The sequence below is a fragment of the Prinia subflava genome, chromosome 3 (assembly GCF_021018805.1).
Source record: "Prinia subflava isolate CZ2003 ecotype Zambia chromosome 3, Cam_Psub_1.2, whole genome shotgun sequence".
Classification (NCBI taxonomy): Eukaryota; Metazoa; Chordata; class Aves; order Passeriformes; family Cisticolidae; genus Prinia; species Prinia subflava.
In genome coordinates, this window is record NC_086249.1 from 15,589,100 (window position 1) to 15,609,598 (window position 20,499).

The 20,499-nt window shown below is 38.2% G+C and overlaps 1 protein-coding gene across 5 annotated transcripts in view; it reads left to right on the forward strand.

The window, feature by feature from the left end:
- Nucleotides 1–20,499, forward strand: part of CFAP44 (cilia and flagella associated protein 44) — a 58,373-nt gene that overhangs the window by 13,001 nt on the left and 24,873 nt on the right. For 4 of the 5 annotated variants that reach the window (XM_063393985.1, XM_063393986.1, XM_063393984.1 and 1 more), the window contains exons 10-27: nucleotides 366–413; nucleotides 1,192–1,291; nucleotides 2,525–2,619; nucleotides 4,248–4,454; nucleotides 5,385–5,495; nucleotides 7,145–7,297; nucleotides 8,982–9,200; nucleotides 9,635–9,777; nucleotides 10,620–10,890; nucleotides 12,837–12,892; nucleotides 13,319–13,481; nucleotides 13,797–13,927; nucleotides 14,900–15,114; nucleotides 15,502–15,667; nucleotides 16,463–16,640; nucleotides 17,737–18,219; nucleotides 19,660–19,863; nucleotides 20,292–20,487. In XM_063393985.1, coding sequence (XP_063250055.1) covers nucleotides 366–413; nucleotides 1,192–1,291; nucleotides 2,525–2,619; nucleotides 4,248–4,454; nucleotides 5,385–5,495; nucleotides 7,145–7,297; nucleotides 8,982–9,200; nucleotides 9,635–9,777; nucleotides 10,620–10,890; nucleotides 12,837–12,892; nucleotides 13,319–13,481; nucleotides 13,797–13,927; nucleotides 14,900–15,114; nucleotides 15,502–15,667; nucleotides 16,463–16,640; nucleotides 17,737–18,219; nucleotides 19,660–19,863; nucleotides 20,292–20,487 — 3,139 coding nt within the window. The remainder of the gene's footprint in view (nucleotides 1–365; nucleotides 414–1,191; nucleotides 1,292–2,524; nucleotides 2,620–4,247; nucleotides 4,455–5,384; nucleotides 5,496–7,144; nucleotides 7,298–8,981; nucleotides 9,201–9,634; nucleotides 9,778–10,619; nucleotides 10,891–12,836; nucleotides 12,893–13,318; nucleotides 13,482–13,796; nucleotides 13,928–14,899; nucleotides 15,115–15,501; nucleotides 15,668–16,462; nucleotides 16,641–17,736; nucleotides 18,220–19,659; nucleotides 19,864–20,291; nucleotides 20,488–20,499) is intronic. The other variant, XM_063393988.1, reaches the window with a different exon arrangement.

A 20,499-nucleotide genomic window follows, 5' to 3' on the forward strand; every position in this document is an offset into this window, starting at 1 on the left:
TTTAAGAAGCATGTAATAGAGGCCCTCAATAACATACTTTAACTTTTGGTCAGGCCAGAAATGATCAGGCAATTGGGCAAGATGATCCTTGCTGGTCCCTTCCAACTGAATTATGCAATATTATGCTGTGCTGTGTTTTTTAATGTACAGTAATGTGTGAGACTCTGGCATAAGCATGGGAGAATGGCAAAAGGTATTGTCCAAGTTCTGTTATCTTAAAATGATGGATGGGATTCATAAGACCAACATCATTGCATTTCTGTTTCACAATGATAATCATTAAGGAGTTTTTAAGAAGTCACCATGTGCAGTTTTATTTCCCAATTGAGCCTGAAAATATTCATTTAATGCTTTTTCTTCTTCAGGATACAAATGGAGCAATATGGAAACTGGATTTGACTTTTTCAAATAAGGTAATTTTGGAGGTTTTTTTCTTCTGATTTCTTCCGTTCATTTGCAATAGGAACCATATCCTATTACATCCTGTGACTATACTGGTTGCATCTGGAATTAAATTTGTGTTTTATGAAGTTGCATGGTAGAAAATTGTAGCGTTGAAAGATATTTTATTTCATAAAAATTTTCAAGTGTAATTGATTGTAATGATTGTGTAGGATGATAGAGAAGAATTTGATTTTTGATTCTTGAAATTTCAGCTGTCAAATTCAAGTTATTTTAAAAGAGTTTGATTCTGATAAACTGGTAATGAAAGTTGCATGGATACAGGAAATGAGTTCAAGGAGTGTTGTTATATCCTCTGTAGATAGGTGTTTGAGCCAACCCTTACTGTAGTCTTTAAATGACAGAAGGAACTAGAAAAAAACAAGGAGAAGATGAAACACTCCTGAAGTGTTTTATCCTACTGTAACTAGTGTTACTGCAGGAGATGTTTTTGATGGAGAAAGAGATGACAGAGGTGAAAAAGGGGGAGTTTAATTTTTGCTCTGGAACATAATAAAGTAAATAGCAACAATCCCTTGTGAGGAATAAAATCCTTTTGTGAAAAGTAAAATATGCTCCAAGAATTTTATGGTAAATAAAAGATGCATACTATAAAAACTAATGTAAAAAAAATGATAGCAAAGTCTGTAATTCCTTGGATGATGAAATTATTAACCAGGCAGCATAAGCCCAGACTGGAGAGCACAAGTCTAAAATGCAGCAGAATTTCTCTTCTGCTTTGTACTGCAGACGCAGGTCCGAGAGCGTGTGTGCACCTTCCACTCTGGGAGCATCGAGGCCGTCGGTGTCTCTCCCTTTACCTGCCTGATGGCCACCACAGCTCTTGACCGTAAGTACTCAGGGCCTTTCCTCTCCTGCCACTGCCACTGTTGGTGTTGAAGGGCAGTGATGCTTGGAACTACTGTGTTTTGTGTTTGTGCATTTGCTCTTGCCAAGTCACCTTACACGCAGTTGTTATTCCTGGGATCTGTTCTTTAATAGTTAAGGCAAATCATTCATGTTTTGGAACAATGCATTAAGACTGCTTCATCTTAAAAAACTGGGATTTTAGCAACAGCCATTTTTAATGGAAATTTTGTAAATTGTTTGTTCTGAAGGAATGGCTGAAAAGGTGAGACATCTGGTTTGAGTAACAGCACTGGTGTTCACTGTTGGGGTTTATTAAATGTTGGGATTTTTATCTTGTAAGGAATTACATACAGCTACAGTATTGTGTAAGCCATTGCAAATATTAATGTTTGTGCCTTTCTTAGAAAATAGAATAGCTATTATGCTCTCAACAACAGATAACAAGCAATTACAGAAATATTAATTTAACTTGTGCAAATATTACTGTTTAGGCCTCTCACTGTTAGCTTCATTGTGCTTTGAAGGAAGAACTACTGGCCAGAACACTAACAATGTCATTTTCACTGTTCAGAAAACACTACAAGGTCTTTTAATTCAATTCTTGTCAGTACTGTTTTGTAATTTGTCTGTGTTATACAATGCACATATTATTCTAGCCTGAAGACAAAATCCTACCAGTTGAGCAAACGACATTTCACATGTATGCCAGTTGGAATGGAATGTTTTGCAATCAATATGTGTGCCTCTGAATCTGTTAATTTTCCCTCTGATGAAATTGGATCTTTTGTGGACAATCTCCTATATTTTCCTCCCTTTAAATGTTTTCCTCCCTGGGCAGTCCCAAGTATTAGCCTATCATCTTTTCCTATGTTGTCAGTGCAGATTTTCCTTAGAGTATGCCACAATTCCATGCTCACTTGAAAATTACATGTGGATTGTCAGCCTGGGATTTCATATTACAACCCTCAGCCTTGACAACTCTTGGCTCTGTGTAAGTTGAAGAGTGAAGAAATCATATCTTTTGTTCATGAGCACCATGCTAGCTGTGGTACTCTGAAACCAGCATCTTTCCAGGCTGGAATTTTGTTACTCGAAAGAGAAAACATACATTTTATCCAGATTTTGATTTAAATTAATAGACATTTCTCCATAAATCCTAAGCATGTAAGTGATATTGCAAGAAATAAATTCTTCCTGTCTCCTTTCCACACAGGGTCAGTGCGTGTCTATGATTTTGGCAGCAACAGCCAACTGAGCGTAACCAAGTTCACGCAGGGAGGAACAGCGCTGGCGTGGGCACCGGCTGTTGTGAGTTCTTCATAGCATGTTAGCAAAAATTCATCAAGGGGCCCAGAGCCCGCCAGCATCCAGGAAGATGCTCACCAAATGAGACATTAGAGATCACTTGTTAGGCCACGGTGGGATTTACTGTAGCAGGATGTATGAGTTTGTGGGGTAGTATGTTTGTGTAAAGTATGGGAACGGTTTAACTTTACTGGGGGTTATCAGGTATCCTACTTTGTGCCTTCCTAAGATTTTAAAATCAGATCTCAGTATGCAGTATGGGAAGTAGTCTGAGTATGTAGACTAACAGCTTCTATTTAACCCACACAGAGCAATTGTCAATTAACATGAGTTAGTTAACACATTTTGAGATGACAGCCCAGACAAATCACAAACATTTGGAGATAAATCATTAAAAACTGTTGCCAGAACTGATCATTTGTGGAGTGTGGAGTCTATCACTTTTAGACATATTTGCTAATTTTAATTCAATTAGTGTCTAGTTATGTTCTTGAGAAAACATTGCAAGCCTGGTGGGTTAATTACAAGCAAATTTAGGAGGAAAATAATTATTTAAACGTTCAAGGTGAGAGTTCCACTGAGAGAATCCTTTTATTTTATAAAAATAATTATTTTATAAAAATATAATTCTGGCCATGCAGGCTTTCAGAAATGCTGTTAAGTGGTGACCTGTGTCTTCATGAAGTAAGCTGTCTGCTACAATAAATTGTACAGCAACACAAAACTGACTCAGTTCAGTTTTGCCAAAGTTATTAGTAAACACAAGCTGAAAAACGAAGGGTACTTAGTCTATCCAGCTGCATTTAAAATTGCATTAAATACTTGGTCACAGTTTAAAGTGTGCAAATGCATTTTAAAATCTGTGCTATAAATCTAAGAAAACTTAGTCCAACATACTTTGAAGCATCTCTATACCATAATCTCCTCATAGACAAGCCAGCAGTATATTTGTTAGACTAGTGAACATTGACAAGTCAGCTTATAACTGACTTCAAGACACTCAAATAACAAATATCAGCTAAATCCACAAGTCCAGCTATATCCAGCTAAAACACAGGCCTGTTTCTGCTAACCTTTATCACAGTTCAAGCCTGTCTTAATTGTTAGCAATTGGCTTACCAGCAGGACTTATGGTAAAGACTCCTCCTTTCCATCTCAGGTAGCAGTCCCTGTTGACTCCTGTGCTTTGTATGGAGTCAGCCAGATCCAAACCTGACCTCTTCAAAAATCATGCTTAGGTTTGGTGCCCCATATTTTGTTCAAGGTAATATAATCCCTTGTTTTGAGTTCCAACTCTTCTGCTTAAGAAGCTACTGATATATCTTTATGTCAGTATGAATTACCTCTTCCTCAGACGTTACAACCCCATCCTCATTAACATCTTCAGTCTCAATGGCATGTTACGACTTCAAAAAACCAAAACACAATCCAACCCCCAAAATATAACCCAATCCTCTCTCTTCCTTTGTGGTACTGTATTAGAGAGAATAAACAACATTTCCCATGTATGAAATATTCTTTGTGCTTTAGCACCACTTCCATGTAAGGTGAGTTCCAGAGCATGTGCCATATGGATTATTCTTCTAAGCTCTCTGATGTACACTGTGTTTTTTTCTTCCTTTCCCTTAAAGGTAAATCCAGAAGGAGGTCAGATTGCCGTGGGGTTTGAAGATGGTGTTGTCCGCATAATTGAGGTTTATGATCCCAGACTGCTGCCGGGTCATGCAGGACAGGCCAATGAGATTGCAGAGATAAATCTGAAACAAGTTTTCAAACCTCATTCTGCTGCAGTTACAGCCCTGGCATATGAACCAGAGGGAGATGTATTTGCCACAGGGGTATGGATCATTTAGTTTGGTTGTTTTTATTAAGCCACAAATGTAGAGCCTTTTAAAAGAGATAAGGTAAAGTTTGTTTGCTGACAACACAGTTTTACTTCTGTTGCTCATGCTGATTGCTTGTTGTAGTTCTCTGTGCTGGGAGAAGGATCTGTTTGCACTCACATCTGTTTTTCTGAAGGAAAGCAACCATGCAGTTCACACAATTCATTTTGTGAATTACTGGACTGTTTAGTGTGAATTCTGTAATCCCCTTTGAAGATGGATTTGGTTCATTTTGGAATTAGTTTAGTAGGATCTTGGAATTAGTAAAAGCAAGTCTGTGGGTACACCACATTGGCAGCAATCCAGCTGCTACCCAGCACTGCTTGGCCTTACCACAGGGCCAGTCAGTCAGTTTGTCATTATGCCTGGTAGTATTTGAGATGCTTTCCAGTTAATGCGGTGTCTATTTTTAAAAAGTTAGTCCTTAGCCATGATCAGTGCAATTTGCAGTTACATGGTCCTTGGGCTGAATTGCCATGCATTTCATGTAATGTAAGATTTAAGCTACAATGAATTATGTTGTGTACCAGTTCTGGATTTTCTTGTTATCTGGGGAAATCAGCTTGCGCTGCCTTATCTGAAAAACCAAGCCTGAGCCTGAGATTTAAAGGAGCTCCTGGGGCAATGGGCAGACAACACATGGCTGGGCATGCCAGAGAAGGCCCATGAAGGCAGTTAAGAGCTATGGGTGGCACAACATGGACAGGATTTTTATTTCCTCCCAGTAATTATCATGGAAATCCAGTCCTAAGTTCCCCTGTTAAAACACACAAAAAAATGGAAGTATGTGCTTATGTCATAAAGTGCTTAGAGTCTTTTGAATTTTTTGGTCAGCTTTGATTCAGTCATCTTTTTTGTTTGTTTGTTTGTTTGTTTTTCCCTCAGAGTAAAGACAAAACAGTTTTCTTTTTTGCTATTGAGGATGAATACAAGCCAATTGGATTCATCCGTGTCCCTGGGCCTGTACAGGCATTACACTGGTCTCCACCTTCTCATGTGAGTAATGTGTATTTGTTTTCTTTCCATCCCAGCAGTGATAACATCTCATTTTAAAAGGAATTTCCAGTGCAAATAGATGAAGATCCATGACTCTAGTCATGTCCTCTATAGACAATACAAACAATGTTTTGCTACTTCATTCTTCATGCTGTTTCAGCGTGACAGATTCTAAAAGGTTATGTGTAGCTGTATCTCTGGTTCAGTCACTATGGACATATTTTGGGTTTTGGATAATGCAAACTACAAGATTGTGGTATGCTTTTTGAGCCCTTGACTTGAAGAAACAATCTAATTCCTAAGCTTTTGGAAGGTCTGATTCTCTTGGCAAAGAAGTTATTTGGGTGTTACTCTCTGTGACTCTTGCCCATATTAAAACTGGCTTTTGAAAAGCTTTTTGACAATATTAAGAAAGATTTTGGGTGCTTCTTGAAATTCACATTCTGTGTTTGCAATGTGTCAGGGCATATAAAAATAGGTTTTTGCTAATATTTAAACGTGTTCTAGGGTTAGGGTAACATCTGAAATTTTGTTTGGTCCACTATCCTTATTTAGAGGAGAGAGTATTCATTATATTTAGATGCTAGCAAGATATATTTTACAGGTGCATAGTAGCAGAGTGTTGGTATTTTCACTTGTTAATTTGAACTGTTAAAAACTGGCAAAAGAAGTGCTATTGGTGTGAATTCTATCTTACTGCAGAAATAACATATCTTGATCTGACAGTTGCATTTTGAGTCTTTTCCTTGAAGACAAGGTACTCCTCCTTACTAAAGAAGCACCCATTGTGTCTTGGATATGTTAGATTCTGCCTGAGCAATTCCAGGATCTGGCCTCTATTGCTAGATGAGAACATTTGCTCTACACAGTGCCAGCACCTGAGTGTCACACCACTTCTTTCTTTTGTTTGTTTTAAAGAAGCATTGCTGATTAAATACATTAAATATAATGAATGCATTTCAAACTGAGGTCCTATAGACACAGGAACCATATCATTCCTAGTCAGGGTTTCCATAGCAACTCTAATATGCCCTCTTTGCACATTTTTAGTGATGGGTCAGATAAAATAAGCCTTTTCTCTTTTCTCCAGATAGCTTATGAAAATTGAAACTAAATACTTGTCTTTTAAAATCTCAAAACACTGAATAATTATTACCCTCACCTCACCTGTTCTTCCTAACTTTGCATTTTAAAGGACATGTCAGGTCCCAGCAATAAACAAACAAACTGAAAGGTAAGAAGCATTTGGCAAGACTCCGAGCCAAGTCTTGATGATATAAAAGATTTATTAGTATGGAAATATATGAAATTATCCACCTAAAATGTACTAACTCTTGGGTCAAATCCATCTTTTAATTTAACCAAATTTCCAAAAAATCATCATGCTGCTTTCAAGCTAAACAGTGTCAGAATTATAGCTGGTTTGAACAGTAAAGATTTCTTCAGTTCCTTAGCTTTGCCTAGCCTAAAAGAAGCTCACTGATTTCTGATGTCCATTTAAAAGTGTCCATAGGAATAAGAGCACAGATAAGTGTGGCTGGAGTTTGGCTTTGTGCCTGTGCATCTGCCTGACTAACTTTTCCTTCCATCTGTCTCAATTCCATTTATACCTCTGCCCTATATTTGTAATTTTTTTTGTTTTTTTACAGGACAAGAGCACTCTGCTCATCCTTTGTGAGAATGGCTTTGCTGTCCAGGTTCCTGCCCCTGTCCCTGAGAAACAGGATACAGCGACCACCTATCACATAAAAAACCTGCCAACACAGTACTTCCATTTTTGTAGTATTAAATCCAAAATCAAGGTAAAAAGTTCTCCTGTGGCAGAATTTCTTGTTCTTTGTTGTGCCAGATGATCAAACTACCCAAAAGAGTTTCTAGTCCCTGTATCAAAGGGTTTTTGCTAAGCTCCTTGAAAGGGAATGTCAGGTAGAAGCCATTTGTGGCTTGAAATTACAAGTTGTTTTTGGTTTATTCAAACCTACATGACACTGAAAGCATGATGTGAATTTTGATTATAATTAGAAGTCAGCATTAGAGAAAGAGAAAGGTAGTATTGGTGCATTTGTTCTCAAAACATTTCAATTTCGATAATTTTCACAAAAAGAGTATTTCTGGTAGTCTAGTAGTCACCTTCAAGCAAACATGAAAGTATCTTTTCTTTTTAGCAGTATTTCTGACTTTTTAAAAATGTTTCAAGTTTAAAGGTGTGCATTTAATTACTGAGTGACACTTAGTATTTAAAAAGAATATGTAGGGCCAAAGGAAAAGAGTAATGCTCACTCACAGCTATAGTTAGTTTTGTGAAACTGAAAAGCAAGCTGATGTTAGGCACAGGAGGAGAACTCCAGTGTGTAGGCTCTCAGTTCCATATTCAATCCACTACAATCCAACAGCCTCTCTGGTTCTGTTGTTACCCTGTGATTTCTCTGCCTTCTCTGTTAACTGCTCCTGCATTACCAAAGCTTCATTTCATGTTATAACTTGGAGGAAGTTAGCATTCAGGAAAAAGATCTCTTGGTGTTTTTTCACAGCAGTATCTATGAGAATGATCACAAAGTATGCATATGAAAGGAAAAATTAAAATAATATATGTAGAGTTTTGTTGGTTTTCTTGTTTATTTGTTTACTGGTCAGTTTTGTTTTGTTTTAGTCAAAAGAGAAGAATAATGTTGAGAAACTCTAAATCACTAAAAATAAAAAATATTACAGAGAGAAATAATATTAATGGCTCTCTATTTCCTCTGGAGATAGATCAATAATTAATAAGTTAGAACATGGATGTTTTAATGCAAGGAAAGATTTCTCACAGTAAGGGTGGTGAAGCACTAAAGTAGTCTTTATAGTCTGTGGAGTCCCTAGAACAGGAGATTTTTTAAAAAGGTAAATCAGACAAAGATCAGCTGATAATATTAAAGGGTTTGCTGGTTCTATCTAATAGCTTCTTAGGAAGGTACTGTTTTGGAGAATGTTTGGTACTTGTTCATGCTACAGGAGGCTTGAATGGAACAGAGTTTTAAAGGTTTGATAAATCTTTCCTTCATTGTTCAGAAGAAGTCTATTACAGCTTCTCTCTTTTGCTGTATACCAGGGATGCACTAGAACTTGTTTGAGTACAGCTTTCCAGTGCTCTTCTTTCTCCAGGGCATGCAGAGGACAGGACTTAGGATTTCTGCAGCAGTAAGCATAGTGGTGAAGATTTGGAATATTTCTCTGAGGAAATGTTGGAATCTGCTTGTCATTCAGAATTATTTCTGTTTCAAAGGACTGAGAGTAAATACTTCAGAGGAGAGAAATGGGGGCATTTCACTGGAGAGTCCCATGAAGTCTGGTTGATCTCTGCTAAGTTGACAGGAAAGAGATTTCTGTAGATATCCTGTATGTATAATGCCAGGACCACCTTGGATTTCACTTATGAGACTCCTTCAGTCAGTGATGTGTGGAGTGCCTTGGTTTCATGTCTCCGTGTTTCTCTGCTTGTTGTAATAGCTGGAAGAGGAGATTGCACGGAGAGAGAAAGAAAAAGAGGAGAAGGAGAAAGCAAGGCTTGAATGGATAAAGCAGCAAAAGGAGATGGGACTTGAGGTAGAGGAAACTAAAGAGGAAGAACCTGAAGAAAAGCCATTGCCAGATATCTTCATACCAGAGGAGCCCAGTCCCATCCTCTGTGGCTTTTACTCAACACCAGGAAAATTCTGGCTTTCCTTGGTAAATCAGTTTTTACTTCATGTTGATGATGTGACATCCTTTCCCTTTGAAGCCTGTCATCTCTAGGACATTCAATTCTTTTCATCCATGGCAGTTTCAGTGGTTTTTGTGAAGTAACCCAGAAGTGTCATTCTGTGCAGAGTGTTTGGTAGATTTTCAGTAGATGCCCTTCTTGGTGATGCCTGAATGAGCACAAAGACTGAGCTGTTCTCTCCCAAGCAGCAGGTAGAATTTTAACATAGTGGTAGAATGTCTTGTAATGCCAGTGATTGTGACAGGCTTCTGTCTGTGGATAAATAGGATCTCTAGGTGTTTGGAAGTAGCATTTTCTAACTTATCATAGCTCCTTAAGAAAGGAAGAAATTTGCATCTACCTGATCAGCTGCTTCAGTTTTCTTTTGTCACGATTTCTTTATGGTCCTTCTCTTCTTCAGGGTGGGTACGACTCAGGGTTTCTCTATCACTGTGAATTCTCACATGATGATGAAGAAGACCCTGAGAAGAGGAAAGATGAACCCTTTGAAGTGATTCCTATGGAGAACACCGAAAATAACCCCATTCACCAAATCTCCTTCTGGTAAAACACTGTAATTAACAAATAGCTCTGGGATAAAGCTTGGTGAAATTAAACTTGGAAGGGAGGAGTCTGTAGTCCTTTGTCCCTTTTTAATCGTGGCTTAACACAAACTCTCTCTGGTTTCCCTGGCACTGAGTTTCACTTAAAATTCTTAATGGACATAGCCGGGCCACATGTCTTACAGAACATTTTTTAAAGACCTTCAATGACAAAAAAGTGGGATTTCTAAATACTGACTAGAACTCGACACACCCCAGAGTGTAGAACTCCAGAAGAACCCTTAGAAGTCCCTGCATATAGTGGTCATCAGAACAGCAGTTCTTTATCATAGTTAACAAAGAGACTTAGAACATGGAGCTTGTGCTATATTCTTGTGCTAAGAATATAGGCTTTTCAGGACATTCTGTGAACTGTATGAATGGAAAGGTTGGATTCTTTTCACACTCCCAGCATTAGGTTCCCTGTAAGACCAGGCGTGTTCTGCATCAAAAGAAGGCAGGTTTCATTCAGGCTTGAATCTACTGCTGGCTGCATTCACCACCATTTGTACTAAATGGGGAGCAGGGAGAAAAAACTTCTTTTCTAGCTTTTAACTTGGTGTCAGCTACCCTGCCCTTCTCAGGGCTGAGACTAGTTCTAATGTATCTAGCAAGTGCTGGAATGTTACTGAGCAGCCAGTTAGCTGGAAAACATTTCATAGTAGAATCACACATACTTTAAATGGTCCAGATTCTTTGCTTTCAGCTTCCAAACTTGGGAAAGTGATTTCGATTAAGCTCGATTAGCTCTTTTCATATTTTGAGCTTGTTTGCTATTACTGTTTCTTGTTGTTTATTTAACAGTACCAGCCACCCCCTGATGTTCTGTGGGATGCAGGATGGCTCGCTGCGTGCTTATCCTCTCGGTGATAAAGAGGTGTCAGTGGATGCCCTGAAGAACTACTGGTACCTGAATGTGCATGACAACGATAATGGGCAGATCCGAGGGATCTGTTTAAGTCATGATAATGAGAGTCTGATTACATATGGTGGAGATGGAAACATTTTTGCATTCGACCTCTTGTCAGAGGAAGCACCTCCCAAAGAGCTAAAGGTCATAATCCCCCCTCCTAGGGTAAGTTGATACCCTCTTTCACTGAATTAGGCCTATTTGGTATGAAATAACCTGATGGGCAAATGTGCTTCAATTATTTTTCTTAAAGGGGTTTCATAACAAAAGCTGAAGTTTCCCAAATTATTCAGATGAATAGCTCTTGCAAATGTTCCCTAATAAGTGGGCTCTGGGACTGCATTGTTCCTTCTCAGTGTTTTGTGTTTTTCTCCAAATAAACATAGTATGAGTTATTCTTATGTAATATTCTACCAGTGCTTTCCCACTCAAATGCGTAGTCATGCATATTCCTGGAATGAAAGAATTGCAAGGATTTCTCATACTTCATACCTTTCTTGGGTTTAATTCCAGTAAAGAATGATTCTGCTCTGAATGGGGACTCTAGAAACCCTTTTGGGGAACACCAAATACGTAGTTTCTCCATACATCTAGTACCATTCATCTAAAATTCACGATGGAGTTTTTACATTTGCAACACAGCACAAACCGATGCTGATCCCTTTGCTCTTTCACTCTTGGACAGCATTAGTAGTAATGAATGTACAGGTGTCCTGTACTCACTGCAGAGCTGATCATCTCTGGCATGCTTCAACAGATGACACTGGGACTCAGAAGCAGTTCTGCTGATAATGCACAAGAAGAGGGATGTCAACTCCTCAACGGAAAATGTTCAGACTTTATTGAATTTTTAAAAAGTCTTAAGAGTGTCTGAATTAGATAAATATAACTTGAAAGAACAGTGAGAGCTATTGAGTGAAGAAATGCCATTGTGCACAATAAATATTACAGTAGACATTCATTCGGTAGAGTTTAAAAATCTTGAAAGTGTCAACATAAAACAAATTAAACTTTAAAATATGTTTTAATACTGGTTGGTAACTACATTTTGAAGGATGCTTGCTGGCAGAGACAGAGGAAATTGTGATTTTGGTCATTCAGCTAAATTATTCATGACTAGTTGGAATTCTTTACCAGTATGACAAGACTATATAGCACCGAGAACAGGGCCAGAGTTATTTTCTATAAGTGAATGATTAGAACCTTTGATATCAGAGCCTGCTGACTCCAGTATTACAAGAAATGATTAATATACAATTATAAAGCATATATATAGATTTATAATTTTGAGTAAGTAAGTAGCCCTATATAAAGACTTTTATGGTCAGTTCTATTATTCAGAACTAACAACATTGCTTAATGACCATCCTGGTAGAGTTTTTCCCTTCTCATAGTATATCTTAATTAAATATCTATTCTAGTTTTAAGTCATGTGGAAGATTTAAAAAATTCTGTCTTCATTAAACTTAATGAGATTCTTAGAGAATCAAATACAAATCATCTGAAACTAACTGAGTTAAATTACAGATCAATTAAGTACAACTAAATTGTTGGGTGATAGTCCCCCCTCTTTTTTCAGAGCATGATTGCCTAGGGAAATGAGGCTTGTGCTACTGAAATGTCCATCCATCTGTCATTCTTCACAGTTAATAATTGTGAATCCATTATGCAGTCAGCAAAAGGCAACCAGATTAATGACACATGTAACTGGGAATTAGCTCATGACACTGACTTTTGTCAATGTGGCAGTGAGGGGGGAGGCAAGAGAATTGGGCTGGGGGGTAGAGAACCGAAGATGTTATTGGACAGAGTGAAGTTAGGATGAGCAATGATGTAAGGATTTATGCTGCTGAGGAGGTTATAGGATTTGTGTTCTCTGTCCCTAAGAACCATGTTTCATTAGTTCTTTTACATATAAACCAGCTTCATTGCTTTTTCTGCTTGAAACATTACAGTGTAATGTTTAAAGCCCAGATAGTAACATTGAAAATGAAGATTTCTTTTGGTTTGATGAGAAGTGGTGGGAGCTCTGTCTTAATGTTTATGAAAGCTTTATTGTCTGTTGAAACTATAACTGCTTGTTTAAAGACAAGACAATATTTTTATTCCAGAGTGGTCTTGAGAAGGAGAAGGGTGCTGAAGACATTAAGGATCCTGATGCCTACACGTAAGAGATGCTTAGATAATGATGAAAGAGATTTTCAAGTATTGGTAGCTCTTTTCTCAGCCCATGTATTTCTTTTTGCCTACAAAGAGGAGGGACAAATTGATCACCCTGAATTTGGGTCATTTTTTTGTGATACACACAGTTTTTTCAGCCTTTCTCTCAATTTCATCTACTTTTCTCTGGCAGTAATTCAAATATTGTACTGTGAGGCAGTGAACTTCAGACTGCAGAGACAACAAAAGGTCTAAGCCCCTTGATGTTAGGAGTGTACAAATACAGAGGAAGATGATTCCTTTCTAAGTTTCCTTAAGAACCAAGAGTTCACTGGGAATTTAAGACTGTCAAGGAAATCTAAAAGGTCATATAAACTGTAATCTTTCCTCTCCTGCATTGAGATACCACCATTTCCTTTTTATGCATTTCCAGTATTGAGGAATACAAGCAGAAAAAGGAGTATGAAAGGAAAATGAAAGAAGCTGAAGAAAAGAAAAATAAGAAAAGAGAGCAGTTAAGTGCACTGAGACAAGACTTTGTTTTTCTCCTTCAAAAGAATCAGGAGTTGCCCAAGCACATGCAGTTGCACAGAGAGGTACACCTGGCTTTTCTGAGAGTCATTTACCTTTACAGGCCCCTTCTTCTAAAATGTTGCTATGTATCATGTTGGGGCCAAAGATGTCCAATGCTTTGGATTAAGGTAGTTTTAAGAGTATATAAATTGCTGAGACTTCTGAATCACAGCTGATGATTTGTGCCAACTAAGAAACACAGGAAAAAATGAGGTTCTCTGTGGAGATAACTTCTGAAATAAAGAATAGTTTTGATGTGAATGCAACTATGGCACCTAGGTAAAAATATGTATTATCAAGACCTAGTAGTCAAAATAAGGTTTTCCATCTTGCTGCAGGAGTTTGAGATGGACCGTAGGATCTTTGAAGAGCTGGACAGGCAGAGACTACAGAGAATCCAGTCAGTGCAAAAGGAGCTGGCTTGGGAGAACGAGAAACAATTGATTGGGCTGCAGAAACTACAAACACAGTAATTACCACTTTTCTTCTACTTCTCTCCCTGACCTTCCATGAGGCTTATTGTCTATGAAGTTGTACCTCCCACAAGGAAAAAAAATTGATTTTTCTTCCTCTCTCATATAATTAGTATTTCATCTGTTCTGATTCTATTCTTGATTTATTTGGAACATAGATGAGAGTATATGTTAATATTTATGTGTAATTGTTTCTATTGAATCTTTGGTAAAAATGCAGATAGTCAAATGAAGGAAATTACTTCATTCTGATTCACTTCTGTATGAGGAAAGCTGGTCGAGGCTGTTTGCCTGGGGTTTTGCCAGTAAGTTCAATAAGAACCAAGAACTCTTACTGAAATGTTGAAAAACAACCTGTGAAATGAATGCCTGTTTTTGAGACATGTTGTGTATCTGTCAGATATTTTAATGTCATTACTAGCACAATGTTCTCTGTACAATTTGAAGTTATGAAACAAACTTTCTCAAGAACACAAGTTTAAGCATGAGGTGCATTTTGAGTTGGTTTTCATAGATCTAGGTAAGAGCTGAATTAAGAGATGTAATGAATAGTAGTAATAAGAGATGTAATTAATAGAGAGAGTAATTAAGAGATTAATTAATAAAATAATTACACAATAAAAAGCACCTTATGCACAGAGTATGTGACTGAGAAGAAGGATAGAATGAGCATGTTTTTAATCAGTCCTTAATGGAAGATGAAAGTTACTGTCATGAAGAACCTGGTGTAAGTTTCAGTATTGGGAAAAGTCTTCGTGTGTTTATCCTTAAGCATCTCCACTCATAGATAGGATAAAAGTCAATAGGTAGTGTCAGATGTCATCAGACTATGGCAATTACTGATTTGTGAATTTACGTGTAATGATTGCATGTGCAATAAGTAAGCTACTCTATTCATGCCCTTTTTGTCAAGGCAAAACTGTATGTTGTGCTGACATCAGACAGTTTTGTCTAATTTGGGATTCTAGGTTTCAGGACTCTCTGGAATTTACTCTCACTGTTCACGCTATTCAAAGCAATCATCAGATTTCCACCTACAGCCTTCTGACAGTGTCTGAGAAATATGCCCAAGATAAGAAACACGAGGACAGCAAGTTGGCAGGATTTAAAGAGAAGTGGACAGCACTTAAAGAGACAGAACAAGCAGAAGAGATCCCCAGAAAGACAGGCCCTGTGCACAGAGGTAATGATAACCATTTAAATCTTTCAGTGATATGGTTTCTGTCTTTCATCTCAGTTTGTTTTGCTGAGTCCAGGATAAAGAAACACACGTTTAAGTGCAGGTAAAGAAATACAGCTGTGATGTGGTTTTTTAGTACCTACATACAAAGTAACATTCACACATAGTTTTTCATGTTTAGGTCAATGTCAGCAATTGTCTGTCAGCCCCATGGGTAGAATGTGACTAGAAATCAAGTCAAAGAACATGAATGCTTTCAGAACATCCACTACAATGGAATTATCCTGATTTATATCAGCTCTACCAGAGTTGTCTGAGGGAGTTTCCAGTAGCTGGGACCACACTGTGCTGCATGGTATTACATCTTCACATGCTTATGTTTTGTTTCAGAAAGTGTAGTTTTTGAGACTGAGGATGAAAGGCTGGAGACACCAGAGGTCCAAAAGCCAACCACACGTTATATAGAGAGCAGACGTGAGAAAATCAGAAGACTTGTGGAGAAATATGATGCTCTGAAAGCCAAGATCATGAAGAGGAGGGCAGAGTGGCATGAGTTGTGAGTCTTGAACTGGAATCTCTTCCCTTTTAGTTCTGCTTCTTGTTTGAGGTCAAGTAATGCTATTTAGCTGTCATAAGGCACTTCAATCTCCCTACTTAGATTTTTATATTCCCAAGAGCAGTAATTAAAACAGATACATTTTCGTGTATCTCTAAGTCACGAGAAAGCATTAGAATATGTTTAATTTCTGTGGTTCCTCTAAAATATTATCAAATTTGAATTCAGCTAGGTAGCTGCATTTTCAAATAGGGAATAAAATGTGTCTAAATTAATCATGACTGAGACACACCTACACCATTACAGTCAACTCTTAGTGAATCCTGCCAGCCCCACATGGAGCAGACACAGTAACAGCTGGGTTGGGTCAGCAGTCTCAGCATCTCAGCCATCATGTGAGTGTTTGTGATATGCCTTCATGCTCCATGCTGGTCTTTATCTTGAGAGGCAAGAAAGGGGGACAGGACGTATTTCACAGGATCATAGAATATTCCAAGTTGGAAGAGACACACAGGGATCATCAAACTCCTGTCCTTGCACGTGGCAGCCTCAAGAGTCATGCCCTGTGGCTGAAAGCATTGTCCAAACACTCCTTGAACTCTGTCAGGCTTGGTGCTGTGACCACTGCCCTGGGAGAACCTGTTCCAGTGCCCAGCCACCCTCTGGGTGAAGAACCTTTTCCAAATATCTAACCTAAGTCATATCTTTGAATGACTACTTTTTCAAGGCTCAATGACTGCTTGTTCATTTGCATGCTTTCTGTCTTGAAGCTGAGCTTTATTTTGTACCTACCAGATACAAGAACAAACCTAGAATTAACTCTGAGAATTCCAAAGATGCTGAGGAGATCAAAGAAGCACGGGAGAATATAGGATGTTACAGGCTGAAGACTGCCACTAACTACACACTCACTGAAGACGATCGTATAAGCACTGAAAAGAAGATGATGCAGCTTGCAACCCTGGAGGACTTGGTATGTAAAACTGTGTATACTGCCCCATTTTGGGGGGAAAGTGAGGCTAGGGTATTAATCACTGAAGAAATTTTTTGAAAGGAATTCAAAGTGAGTGTGAGAATAGGCCTTGAAGGACAGACAGGTGTTTTGAGCAAGATTTAGTTGCAAATCAGCCCTTCTCTTGTGAACCGTCTTGTGATTCACCAAACCCAAACCTGAATCAATCCAGGATGGCTCTTTATAAATGAGAAAGAGCATTTACCTTTACTAGTACTTCAGCAGGAACACCTGTCTTTTTTAATTAAAAGTCTTATAATCTAGTAAAACTGAGCTAAATAACCCCTGCCATGAAATACCTTTACAAAAACAGGGACCTTTACAAATAAAGGTTTTGTAAATACCTTTACAAAAGCAAGGACAAGTGTTCTAATGTGGCCTCTCTCTGTGTGCACTTTGGCAATCACTGCTTCTGGAATTGGAATCTTCCTGAGAAACCAGGTCTTTTGGAGTCACCTGCTATAGTAGGACTCCTACAGTTACCACACATCTTTTAACCACGAAGACACAATAAGTTCAAATGTTGTGCAGTATCTTTGTTGCTTTCCTTGTGGCTTCTTTCCCCCCATCCATCTCATGGGAATGGTTTTTCATTGTATTTGGCTGGAGTGCAAAAGACTGACACTGGATAATTTTGACAGCAAGGTCTAAGCATTACAGAAGCAATGCTATAGTCTCAGGGGATTTGTTGGACCATTTTAGTCTCATGCTTGGGCTTCAGCACTTCACTGTAGTGTTGATGCTGCCAGATATCCTGTGATTAACCTAACTCATTAGGACAAACAAAGGGAAGGGTTCTTGTCATAAATTCGGGGTTTATACAGATGAGGAATTCCAGTTGCTGCAGGTGGGTGGTGTGTTATTTTCTTTTATAAAGATCAGAGAAGTTTCTGCTGAGTATATTAATGATAGATCACTGTCAATTATTACTTGACATAAAAAGAGAATATTAATAGTGTCCCCTTATCACAGAATGATTAGTAATCCTAATGTTAACCTTCTTGAGTTGGGTAAAACTGTGGTGGAGAATCCTACTAAAAGTGTTTTTCCTTTGCAGATCCATGAGAGGAAAACAAATATGAACAAAGAGATTGTGTCTTTGCGGGATCTCAAGGTTTCTACCATTGATGAAATCAAGAGTTTAGTGAAGGAAGTGAAATCCATACAGGCAAGCTTAGATGTATCAGAACGTCTCCCTGTTCCCCTGATCCCTCAGTTACACCCAGATGAGGTTCCTGAAAAAATAGTTGAGTACAACAGTGACGTCCTCCTAAAGTTCAAAGAGGAGCAGGAGGCCAAGGCAAAGCTCAAGGAACCACTGGAAGGTTCCTCATCTCGTGCATTTAGGCACGTGTTTCTTCAAGCTCCTCCAGTGGAAGAGGGTGGCCCCATGGCACAGGCTGGAGATGCATCAGCTGTAGTCACAGAGAAGCAGAATGCTTTTGAGATGGGGAAAGCAGAGCCAACAGAAATGGAACTGGAAATTTTAAAGAGGGAGAAGATAAAAAATCTATACTTGCAGGAGGCCTTGATTAAAAAGGTAGGAAATTGAAAGTTATTTTTTCAGATTAAAAAATCCCACTGGATCACAAATGAAACCAAAATCCCTTCTGTCTCAGGATTGCAGCTAGTTTTGCCTTTCTGCAGTCCAGGAAAATGCGAACTGTTGCAAAGTTACAGTGTAAATCAATATAAATCCATAACTGTAACCTGTGTTCTGACTATTATCACTTGAAAAAAAATCTTAGATTTCTTATTGATTGTGCCATGAAGCTATGATCTTAGTGGCCAACACCCCCCAAACAAACAAACAAACAAACAAAAAGGACAAGTAAAATTTTTGACATAACCTGAAAAATTACATAGTTAAAAAAGCAGCATCACAACAACTTTGTAGATTCTCATTCTCAGCTCTTAAATAACTGGAGTCTCAACTTTTTGGTGCAAAAATTACTTTGTAGGACTGGAAAATGTACAAAAGAGAGTAATCAAAATGTTTAGTCATGAAAAAGATTCTTTAAAAGGTACATCTAAGTGGATAAAGTATCTTTGGCCTGCAAAAAGGGCAACTGAAATGGTTTTAGAGATGTGATAAAATTCTGAATAGCACAGAAAAAGAGTATGTGAATCAGCTCTTAAAAGAAGGAGATATATCAAATGAAATGGTCACATAAAAGCTTAAAGCATGCAAATGAAAATAGTTTTCCTATCCAAAAATTAGCTAAGCTTTGAAACTCAGCCTTAGGATGTGGGGGAAACTATAATTTGAAAGGGTGGAAAAAAATCCATTTAAAGCTGTTGAACACAAGCATACTGCTTCAAACTTAGGATGCGCCTAAGTCAGAGTTTAGGAGGGTACAGAGAGCAGTATACCAGATGTGTGCTCTGTTCACTTGTTTGCTCCACTTCTTAGCATTTCTCCTCTGATTTCTGCTACTGGGCATTGATTCTTTGGTCTGCCTCAACACAGACAGCCTTGTGTTTATGTGTATGAAGGTTTTGAGAGAATATTGAAATTCTGCTGTGAACACCACACACCTGTAAGTTAATGTTAGCAGCTGCTAGTACTGATTTAGCTGTAAATGTCTAAGGGAAGAGCCAACAGCTATTTCAAAAGAAGTCTGTCAAGGGAGAAGAGTTATTTATTGATGCACCTGGGATTGTTACATAAACCTCTGTAAACTACAGACTGCTCTAAAACATTCTCTGAAGAGTAAAATACTTGGGGGATGGAGGGGATGCAGTGAAAGATTCCTGTGAAGCCCTGGTGATCCTTTTACTATTTGTGTGCTGAGAACAAAGGCACGTTTGGGATTAACTTTGTCTTTCTAAGTGCATCAGTACTCTCTAGGAAATAGCATGTCTGAGTTGTTGATTTTGCAGAGAGAATTTTTCCCTTCTGCTCCCTTCTCTAGCTTTGCATGTTTAACTGCACTGGTAATACTTTTTCTGATCCTGATTTGATGCTCCTTTGCTCCAGATCAACACACTGGTGATCAACTTTGATGCTGAACTTCGCCTTTTGCGGCACAAAAAACTGAAGATGGATGTGCAGATGAAAAGTGCTGGTCTGCGCTGCCTCACATGCTGTGAAGAGCTGCTCATCCTGAAGAAACTTGAGGTACATGAGGACTTTCTTGAGGAGCAAATTTGTGCCCTCATCAATGAACAGGAGGACATACAAGTAAGTAGGCCATGTGTACCATTAATTTAAAATTAACAGTGCCATTTATGCATGGCTTGAAACAAAAGCAAACCATAAAGTAAATGATGGCATCCCTTGGCTTTGTTTTAGCACTGATTCAGTGAGTAGTGCTAAATTTTGAAAACCAAGAAACTCTTGATAACCAGCCTACTAGGATGGTCACTTCTAACTTCCAATACTTAATTTTTTAATAATCTTAACATTTGTATTTTAATAGATCCTTCATGATATGGCATAAATGACTAATCACATACTTTAAGAACATACTCCTGGGTGATGCTTGATTGAACTATGGGTTTAATCAAGAGAGAAAGAAAAGTTCTGCCTTTCCAGATGTTCACAGATGCATCCTATATACATACACATGGGTTGTACCTTTTAACTGAAGTAGTTTCTTGTTTGTTTAGTCAGAATTGAAGAGCTACCTTGAACGAATGGAAGACAGGAAGTGTGAGATTGTAATGCTTCAGGAACGTGAGAAAGCTCTTTATGCCAGCTTCAAAGCATCCCTTGGAGAAAACAATGAATTTGCTGATTTTTTGACCAATATTTTGAAAAAGAAAGTTGAGTATGTGGAAAAAGAAGAAGTAGGAAGAGAAGCAGGTTGAACCTCTT